Below are 11,189 nucleotides of genomic sequence, written 5' to 3'. Positions count from 1 at the left end.
ATGCCCGCTGCTGCAGCGCTGCCGCGTCGCAGTCGACGTCGCCGCTGTAACTCTTTCGTTTTTTATTTTTTGCTATACAATTTGATATACATATGTATAATGTAAGATTGTTGTATTTACTTTCTACGTCCTCGTCTAAGTTAAACAATTTTAATTGAATTTTGACAAAAATAGGGGAAACCATTTATTCACGAAAAAAGGGTTCGAAAGTTAGATATTCCGAGTTGTTGCACGCAACCCCAAGCAAATGATTTTGGGCAAAAGTGTTGCCTATGTTTTGGGGCACATTCGAGGAACTCCAAGTTCCTGCAGATTTTTATGGAAAGCAATTCACTTGAAATAGTTTTCGAAATATTAAAATGCACCTACTATAAATAAATCCAAAGCTTATCTACATATATAGGCACTCTAAAGGACTAAACTTTACTCGATTTAAAGGGTATTTCGATTAAATATGTAGATATTTTTGGTTTAATCAGCAATTCGTTTACTTGATCGTTGGAAACAATACAATAATTTTGAATGACTGTAAGAGATACATAAGTATGTTATTAAAAATTCTATTAATTTATTAATTGCTACCTTTTATGATTGATTTGCAGTGGCTCCTCCCACTTCCAATCCGACTCCAAAGAAGAGCCTTATCTAAGGTTAGACCCATGCATTGATTAGGCTTGGATTGGGCCACGGAAGGCACTGGCATCGAGTTGTCCACCTCCTGGCACGCCATTAACCGGCCGTTGCCATGACAAATGATGCAAATTTAATTGGGCTGAGGCATCGGGCATCAGTTTGCCAAAGAAGATGGTCATGCGAAATGTGAGCAGAATTGGGAGCCGAGGCGGTTGTCCTTTGATATTTAATATGTTTAAATATGCGAAGTCCTTCGAGCATGTCAGCAAAAAGGACCCTGCTGGACGGACACACACACACACTTGCACCCATGCACACATACACACACATGTTCCGGAATGGCTGGAAGCATCAGCAAAAGTCCAAAGCGAAATTCATTCAAACGAATCGAAATGAAACGAATTCAATTGATGACGACGACGAAGCTGGAATAATGCCAATGAAGAGTAAAGTAGATCGATAGATAGCCCAGCTCACACACACACACACACACATGTCCATAATGTGTGACCGGTGGGCGGATGGGGGAGGGAGGGGTAGGTAGGTCCTACACAAAAGAAAATGCATCCAAACTAATCGGAAACTTAAGTGCTGGAAAAAAGGATAGTTTTAAACATTTAAACAAATGCACATTGAATAGGAAAGAGTTTACGCACTCGAATGTATAGAACTTTTTGAGAATCCAGTTCCCAAGAGAGCGAAACTTGCCATATTTGGCCAGAAGATTGTCTTGAGGTATCTCAGAGATTCGGATTTCATTGTTCTCTGTGTAGCGACGGGGTTGACTAGAGATCGTAATGCAAACTGTCAGAATGCGTAACTCAATTTACAATTTTCCCTTTTCCGCCTTCTTCATCGCAACAAAAGAAAAGCAGTGGGCGGGCAAGGGGGTGGGGGCTAGGCTGAATTAAAAGAAAATGGAAAATGCTAAAAAAAAGACGAGCAGAAACAGCCAGCCATCCTGGACGGCCGAACGGACATCGTCAATGTCCTTGCTTCAGGGTTGAGCTCGCTGCGTCCCTTTCTCGCGCGCTTTCTCCACCACCCCCACCCCACTACGACTTTCTCCCTTTCTCCGTGATAAAGACACCCAAGTGTGCGTGGCGTGTGTCAGGCCGAAGAAACGTTTGTGTGTGTGTGTGTGTGTGGGAGGGGAGTTGTGTGGGTGGTCAGCGGTGGGCAGTCTTTTTGTTTCGCACGAATCCTTTCGACAAAAAAAAAAAAAAATATGAAAAAAAACGCAACACAACAAAAACGAAAGTGAACAAAAATGTAACAAAATCAGTGGGTGTGGGAGGAAAAAAGGCAGGGGAAGGGATTGAGAAAATGGGGAGGGGAGGTTGTGCAAAAAATATGAAAAGTACTGTACACACGCGGTACAGTAAACGCTTGCCAAATCAAAAATTAGTGGGCAAATCCATAGTGAAATTTTAGATTGGAAAATAGTCTTTTTGAAATGAAATACTTTTAGAGCAGTTATTATCCTCATAATCATATAATCTTTGTAAATAACTTAGATATTAAGAATCGTTTAAATTGATATTGAAATTAGATTAAGTTGCTCAAGAAGGCCAATTAAATAATTGCGTTTAATAAATAAAAAAAAAAGATGTATCCGCACTATGACTAAAATACCTTACCTCGTAGTGTTCACTGTACACGCAAATCGTACAATATTCGCTTGGACAATTGGCTATGGCTTTCTGAACACCGCCTCCGCCCAACTGAACCTTAAAAAGCCTTTCTACCCTTCCTACCCCCTTTTCTGTTTTCCTTATTCTTTTTTTTTTTTTTTTTGCGATGTTTGCCAAGCGTGCAGAAAAGCTGACCAGCACAAAAAAATAAGAACGGATGCGGAGCAAGGAATGAAGGAGCGAAGGCAAGCAAACTCACAAAATTATATAGAAAATATACAAACAACAATACAGGAACACACATAAAAAACGAGCGAAAATCTCTAAAAGAAAAGCGCTGCGGCGGAGGTGGGTGAAAGTGCCCGAAAGGGTTACCAAAAATTGCGTCGGCAGAAAAAAAAAGAATAGAAAAAAAAAACAAAAAATAGGCGGGCAAAGAAATGTAAAGAAAAATACGAAATCACCCCCTTCGGCCAGGCTTACGTGCTTACAGTTATTACCATGATAAGGTGGACAGATTGTCCTGGGCGGGGGCATTGCCAAGTGTCCGGGTGGTGAGCTGGTGGCATGCAACGGTCCCGCTTTTCCGAGAAACCCACGCGCCACAGACCACGAATCACGGGCTTATCTGGCTCGTCCGGAAATGAGTTGTGCCAAAAACGCAGGCTGCAAGTTTATGACGGGACGCGAGTAGAGGAGTCCAAGTGGGTTTATGTCCATTAGAAAGGGATATTCTCACCTCCCAGAACTATTAGGACCGGCCATTGGGCAAGCACTGTAATTAGCCGTTGCTAAGACTTGATACAAGTAAAATCAAATATAGTGAACGTTTTCCAACTTTTATCACGCTAATCGGTTCGAGTTACTCCAAGCTATATTACCTTCAAGGAACATTATGGTTATGCCCGTCCGTCTGTTTGTAAGGCAATAAAAAAAATAAAAAAAAACAAATAGAGTTAGTTGGGATTCAACAAACAGATTCCAGGCGCGCCCACGTAATGAAAGTTTGTTTCAAAACGACTATAATGTCTTTTACCTCAACTTTAGTTGAAATCGAGTACTACGTACTACGTATGTCAGCCTACGTGCCATCTTTTAAGCAGTTCAATTGCTGCGTGATAAAGCAGCGCCTCTGTTAAAGCAATCTTGCACAGGGTTCCGGAACTAGTATTGTGAACTTTTTGATTGAGCACTTAGCAAACATTCATGTGGATATTATAATTTATAAAATAGCTACAAAGGGCTACTAGTCCGAATAAATAACACAAAGCACGCAATTCTCAATAAGAATGCTAAAGCGAATCTACAGTTCTTGATGTTAAGACTGCCAATTTCTAGTGTGTAAACACTTGACCACGGTGTTTCCGCAGTGATCCCATCTGGTCACTCTGTTCCCTATTTCTTTCCTTTTCCTTTGAACTTTCGAAGCGTCTAGTTGTCACGTGCTCTGTCAATCATCTCATATTGTACTTCTAAATCTCTCTGAAAGCAGTTTGGCAAATTGAAAGGCAAAGCAAACCGAAAATGGATGCTTCCAACCTTAACCATGAGCCCTCGGATGCCTCCATCATCAAGCTTGAATCCTCGGATGGGGTGATCTTTCCGGCGGAATTCCGAGTCGCCAAGGTCTCCGAAACCATCAAGACCATGTTGGTGGTCTCTGCCTTGGAAAACGACGAGAATGCAATTGTGCCGCTGCCCAATGTGGACGCGTTCATCCTAAATAAGATTTTAATCTGGGCCGATCACCACAAGGACGATGATGCCCAGGCAACGGAGGCTGTGGAGGTGATCCCGGGAAGCCCACCTGTCATCTCCCCATGGGACGCCTCCTTTATGGACGTCGATCTACAAACCTTGTTCGAAATCATACAGGCCGCCAAGTATCTGGAGATCAAGGGCCTAGTGGATCTCTGTTGCAAGACGGTGGCCAATATGATTCGGGGCAAGACTCCCGAGCAGATCCGCCACATCTTCAACCTCCAGTGAGACTTACCGAGCAGGACATCCCAGTGGGGCGTGGAGCTGTGAGGCACAGTCTCTTTCGGACCAAATCCAGTTGGGACACCTGGAGAAGAAGAGGAGAAAACTTTCTGCACTGGAACCCCACTTTGTTGAGAACTTTTTTGGTTTACCTGAATAAATGTGAATTCCAGTGTTGTGAAAAGTACATTTTGTTTTACCTGTGCAGTCCAACCTGTGTTGGACTACAATAAATAAAACAGGTGATAATTGGTATCAAAAATTATTTCCTTTAATCAAATTAGAGTGAGAGCTGAGCAGTACTTATGAAGTTTTCAAGAACACACATATTTCAATTATAAATGGAATTTAAATGGAATTCAATTTAAGCTCTAAAGGGATCTCTGTTGCAAGACGGTGGCCAATATGATTCGGGGCAAGACTAGTGGGGCGTGGAGCTGTGAGGCACAGTCTCTTTCGGACCAAATCCGGTTGCGACACCTGGAGAAGGAAACATGCTACGAGTATTGTTTATTTCTATCAACATATTCAGATTACAGTTTATTTTGGCAACAACAACACATAACACATAACTTTTAAATCGTTTCATGTTCGCTTGGGCTAAAGGCGTGCTCTGCTCTATTCCCAGTTGATTGCCACCAAGTCGCCCGGGGATACAAGCACACACCCCACGCCAACCCACGCCAACCCACTCCAAGCAGCCCAACCCCGGAATCCTGGTGCTCCTTAAGCCGGTTCCTGATTTGGCAGCCACGCTAATTTCCAAAAGCCTTGGCCGATGGCGCTTATGAGCCCTGGATCCATGAAGTTCGCATTACGTATGTAAAATAGTGCAGAAAACCCCCAAACGAACCCACGCCCAGGGTCCCAATCCTCGTGTTCCAAACCCTTGGACACAACTTACGCACTTTACATACAGTGCGGGGAGGGAGGCGGTTGGCGATGTGGGAGGAGTGAGTGGGTGGTGGCTGGTGGGTGGCAGGAGGCTGGGCAATGTCCTTTATTGTAAGTTAAGTTGCTGCCCACACACGCGTGTGTGTGTGTGTGTGTGTGTGTGAGTGAGTATGGCTTGCCACTCGCCTTTCTTCGTCCATTTCATGTGTGCTTGAAATTTAAAATGCTCTGTGGAAATTGGTTTAGTCCTGTATGTGTGTGCCCAGTGTGCGTATGTTTGTGTGTGTGTGTGCTTAGGGGGTGAAAGCAAACACATACAAGAATGTCAGGTGGGCGTATGTATGTATGTGTATATATGTGGCCATTGGTTTTCCTGCATAAACATAACAAAAATATAGCCAAATATGCCACACTCGACTTGAGATTCTCAATTGTAAGCTACGAGTACATGTGCATTGAAATATCAAAATATTCATATTAAAATTTACTTACTTGTGCTCTGTAATTTGCAGGCAATTGAATGTTATATAGTTTTTAATTCAATTGATATAATAAATTATTGATCTATACAATAGGACATGAATGAATGCCAGAAATCAAAACGAGAAATGCGCACATATTATTTTTCAGTGAACACATTTTCCAAAATGGGTGCCAAGTGCTGTGCCTTTTGCCCCACTGTGCACGCCGCACGATTGCCTCGGGCGATTGTTGTTGCCGACTGGATAGTTTGGTTGGCCATAAGTTGTGGGGCGTCCTTTGTAGTTCGCAACCGCATCCCCATTTCGCCGGGCCACGCTTGTACCTACATACATAATGGGCAAGTCGGCGACACACTTCGAAGGGATTAAATTCTGTTTTAGTAATTAAGTTGAAATTTATAATCAAGCCGAGGGTGGACCAGTTATGTACATATCCCAGTTTGGCCAACTTCTGGTCATGCGTATGCGTGCTTCTGAGCCACTTTGTCTTGGCCAAAGTAGTTTCCAAGTTCTGCTGCTGCTGCTGCTGTTGCTGCTGCGACCACAGACAAACAAATGGAAAGTGGAAAATGGAAAATAGAGTATGAGGGATGCCCCCCGACTCTGGAGTGAAAGTTTTCGCCAGCTCTTTTTTCTGGTAACTTTGGCATTCGCACGCCTCAGCGCATTCGCAATCCGAGTTCAAATCCATAGCATACTTTTGCGGGCGGCATGTTTAATTTATGGCCGAACAGCATGTGTGTGTGTGTGTGTGTAGTTTTCTTTTCGCTTCTTCTTCTTCGCTTTTAAGGTGGACCCAGTGACTTAGTTCCCACAGCGGGGCGGTACATTTGGGTTGAAGTCCTGCCCAGAAATGCAAAATCACGTCGAAATTCTTGTTTTTATTTATTTATTTTTATTCTTTAGCCTGGCAGTGACAAGCGGAGGCGACACTGATGCACTGCGAAAAAAAAACACAGAGCCGGGTCATCAAATATTTGGAGAAACTTAAATCATGATTTGCAAAATGTAGCTCACAGATTGCAAATGTTAGTAGCATTGATTAATTGATGTCCCATTAATATATTTATTATTTTTTGCATATATTTTTATGCCTCTAGCATTATTTCTGAGTGCACTGGTCGTGGCCAGAAATCAAGCTCAAGCTGGATACACCACCCACCAAACCAGCATCCAGATGGGGTGGACTAAAAGGGTTGTCTTGTCCTTGTCCGCCTGTGACGGCCAGCGAAAGTTTGCAGAAGAAAATCATTTGATAAGAAGGACGGCGATAGGGCGAGAGCGAGAGCGAGAGAGGAGACAGCTCGGACACAATTTCCTACTTAAAAAAAAGAAAAAAAAAGAAAATCGAAAAGGGGGCATCTGGTCTGTCAACTACATAACATTGCGAATGAAAATTCGGGGGAAAATTTCCCTTCGTTTTTTTTCCCTGCGCTTTGGGTCGTTTATTTTTTAGACACAGATACATACAATTGGATTTTTATGTAATTTATCATTTTCCTACTGGCGATTTCTGCTCTGCAGTCGCTCAAAAAGCTTCTTCTTCCAAGGGGTTTGACCATCAAGTCATATGTGAAATGTGGAGTTTGAGTAGCGAACATGGAGCTGCCAAGGGGAAGGAATCGCAATACATAGATGTACATATATGTCTGGGCCTATTTTAATGATATATGCATATGCAGGAACAGGAAGACGAGCTTGCCCTGCCTTTGTGTACTTTACTTTCCCGCAGCAGTTCAGATTCCAGGGCAAATGCTAATGGCAAGAGCTCGGAAGATATGACAAATTTTGATTGATTAAATATATAGAGCTGCCCGGGGTCCTGATTTCTTTAAAATCATAGATTATATGAAACGTTGGGATTACACACAATTATCAAAAAACTCACGTATTGTCTCAAATTGCATGGCCAACAGGAAAATCACGGCATTCCACAAGGATCTCCTCTCTCAGTAATTCCCTTTCTAATTGCATTCAACAATCTTTCGGACATAATAGAAAAACATAAAGAAATCAAGCTAACAGCTTATGCAGACGACTACCATATATATATATATATATATATATATATCTATTAACTTGGATACCTCTTTTTCCCGAAACAAGTGATTGGTGTCAGAAAAAGAAAGTGCAGCCATATGTACAAACATCTGCCCGAAAAAAACAAAGTTTCAACACCAACAACAAATATCCAGACTGTGAACGATATCACGTTCTTAGGTTTATCCAATGAGACAAACTACAAGTTTAAAGCTCACTTAAAAAAACTACATAAATCCCTAAACAAATCCCTGGTTCTTCGACATAAAGTTAATAGACACCTACAATAAACAATTTGTAAAATCAAGAACCAACTTAAGAACAGACGGTTCTTGAAACAAGCAAATAGTTGGCTTGCATTGCAATCTACAGACTACAGAAGACGAGACACTGAAACGAGCAGTGCTTCCATGATACTCCTCAGTAATCTCAGCAGAAGCCATCGCCATCTTGGATGCAATAATAATATCGCTAGAGGAAGAGGGAAAAGCTGCATCTGCTCCGACTCCCTTTCCACAATAGAAGCAATCAACAACACAACCTTCTTCGTCTCAACGATCCGCGACTTGCTCATTAAACATGCTCCTAAAGTCAAAATTCTATGGGTCCCCAGTCACATTGGCATCGAAGGCAACGTATCCCCTTGATAACTATTCCAAACTTCAACCGTACTGATATAAACAAATACTTAAAAGCAATCATTATCAATGACAAAACCAATTACATGAGAAGTGCATCTCCCTTGCATCTCAATCGATAACACCAACGTATCATATCAATATATCTAATTATACCGAGAACTATAAAAACCTGTGATATACCACGAAGAGATCTCTCAAAAATTATAAAACTACGACCAGGACACACCAGACTGACCCATGAGCACCGATTCTTCCGGCCAATGCCGTTTCTGCCATATTGACAACATGACAATGACCCACATCCTGGACAATTGCATCGCCCTCCAATCACTTAGATCCAGCAACTCGAATTCCGAACTTATAGACAACTTAAAAACCCCCACACCTGAAAGTCTCCAACATCTGCTTAAATTTCTGCAAAAAGCCAACATAATCCATTTGCTATAAACACTCTTTCTTAATACAAATAGCACATCTTTGTAAGCCCTCCATTGTTAATCACAGTATGTCTTAATATTGCAAATAATTGTAATTGTAAATTGTAATGTAACATAATACTTATGTGATCAAAAATGTGATCTGAGGATGAGGGAAGATGAGGGAAGCGAACCAAGAAGAGGAAAGAAGAAAAGCCCTTTATAATTATATAACCATAAAGAAGGAACTCTGGCTGTTACATGTAAATTCAATGTAATTCACTTGACGAAAGGCACATACAGACCCTCCTCCAATAACAACTTACTTACATGTAATCCAGAAGAATAGGCCTCTTGACGATGTATCCCCCCGCTGATCCTGACGTAGCGCCCATGGAGGAGGCTAGGACCCACTAGGACCTCAGCTGATGGATCTGTAAGAGAAGAGATTGTGATCAACGCGAGGCATAATACATGGTGATATTAATCAATGCTAGTCCGCGGATCCCTTGATGGCTCTTGCCATTTTGCTCAATAGCAAGGAGTCCGTCTCCCCGATGCCGATCCTTCTCCTTCTGCTGCTCCATTAAATGGTCGAAATAGCACTCCATGCATTTCACGCTTTCCCCGCAGCTATGGAACATGGTCAAAAATCCCTGAAAAAGAAGAGAATAAATAAATATGATATAACAAAGCAAGGCCCAATGCTGCGAATCTGTGCACTACGTGGGATCCTCCTGGTCCTGTTACAATGACCAGGCATCCAGATGCTAGCAAAGTGGCATCTACGAACAAGCCACAGTCATCCCTCGTCGTTAATGACCATATCCGCAGGTCTTCTGCTATTGAAAGTGATTTTCGTCCACTCCATAATCGTCCTTCTGCCCAAAGTGATTCCTCCAGGTGCATCCAAATGCGGGCTATGATTACCCAATCCTTGGCATTCCTTGAATGTCGAACGCCGTCTCCATGCCACAGTCATCCGTCCAGATGGATGGCCACTTTCTCCAGACGACAGCCTTAACGACCATATCCCAAATGCAACCTGACGAGAAAGGAAATCATTAAATTGAATGCAAGCCAACGGACACGATGCAATCAAACACACGAATACTAGAAGTTGCACAACAGTGCTAGTATTAGTCCACCGTCTCCATGCCACAGTCATCCGTGGTCTTCGTGGACCAAGGATCGGCGCACGGCTGCTGCTCGCCAAAATGCATAAATTCTTTGGCCACGATCTCCAGGCGGTAGCAGTAAGGGATCTCCATAATACAATATGTTCTTAACCACAAAAACAGATCCCTCCATCTCACCTGCCCGTCTACGGATGGCGAGACGTCTTCCGGGATGTTGAAGAAGTGGCGGACCTGCTCGGGAGTCTTCCCCGTAATCATACTGGTCAAAAACTTGTGGATGAGTGTCATTGGGCCCTTGATCTGCAGTTGCTTGGCGGCCACTATGATTTCGAGCAAGATCCTAAAATTGACGAGCAAGAAGATGTCGTCATAAAGGAACGTGTCTCCCGGGCTCACCTCCTCCACCCTCCGTTTCCTGATCTTCATCGTCTTAGTGGTGATCGGCCCAGCTCAGAATCTTGCCTAGGATGAGCCCGCTCACCGAGTGGAGAGACACGACGGCATTCTCGTCTTCCTCCACGGCAAAGCACTCCAACATATTCTCAATGGTTACGAAGAGCTTGGCGACTCGGACTTCCCTCGGAAAGATCATCGCATCCGAGGACTCAAGTTTGATGGTGGGAGGGGCATCCATTTCCAGTTTGCGCTGCCTCTCAATTTGCCAAACTACTTTAAAAAAGAGAAACAGAAGAGTCAGATGATGGGATGATGAAAGACCACGTGGCGCCTAGACGCTTCGAAAGTTCAAAGAAAAGGAATAGAGAATAGAGTGACCAGATGGGACCACTGCGAAAACACCGTGGTCAAGTGTTTACACACTAGAAATTGGCAGTCTTAACATCTAGAACTGTAGATTCGCTTTAGCATTCTTATTGAGAATTGCGTGCTTTGTGTTATTTATTCGGAGTAGTAGCCCTTTGTGGCTATTTTATAAATTATAATATCCATATGAATGTTGCTCAATCAAAAAGTTCACAATACTAGTTCCGGAACCCTGTGCAAGATTGCTTTAACAGAGGCGCTGCTTTATCACGCAGCAATTGAACTGCTTAAAAGATGGCACGTAGGCTGACATACGTAGTACGTATGCTCAAGACGGACGATGAAAAAGCGAGGGCATATGCTTCGCACCTGACCTCCACCTTCATGCCCTTCAACCTAACAGACGACTCAAACCGCGTAGCTATCAATAATTTTCTGGACGCTCCGACTGTACCGGCTCGCCCCATTGGGCATACCACACCGCAGGAAGTCATGATGCAGCTGAAGGCGCTGCACATCAAGAAAACCCCTGGTTACGATAGCGTCGACAACCGTGCTGCGAAGT

At 43.1% G+C, this 11,189-nt stretch overlaps 1 protein-coding gene and 1 pseudogene across 1 annotated transcript; one reads left to right on the top strand and one right to left on the bottom strand.

Annotated features, from left to right (window-relative positions):
* The first annotated feature begins 3,692 nt into the window (after window positions 1-3,692).
* Window positions 3,693-4,474, top strand: LOC117147309 (annotated as a pseudogene).
* A 5,388-nt stretch (window positions 4,475-9,862) lies between these two features.
* Window positions 9,863-10,496, bottom strand: LOC117147218 (E3 ubiquitin ligase complex SCF subunit sconC-like). Its single transcript, XM_033314032.1, is given in 3 exon segments — window positions 9,863-9,988; window positions 10,040-10,182; window positions 10,259-10,496. Coding segments are annotated over 3 exon segments (507 nt in total).
* Between the last annotated feature and the right edge of the window lie 693 nt (window positions 10,497-11,189).

Source organism: Drosophila mauritiana, chromosome X, assembly GCF_004382145.1.
Source record: "Drosophila mauritiana strain mau12 chromosome X, ASM438214v1, whole genome shotgun sequence".
NCBI lineage: Eukaryota > Metazoa > Arthropoda > Insecta > Diptera > Drosophilidae > Drosophila > Drosophila mauritiana.
The sequence above is the reverse complement of the archived record's forward strand: the minus strand, read 5'-3'. Positions and strand labels throughout refer to the sequence as shown.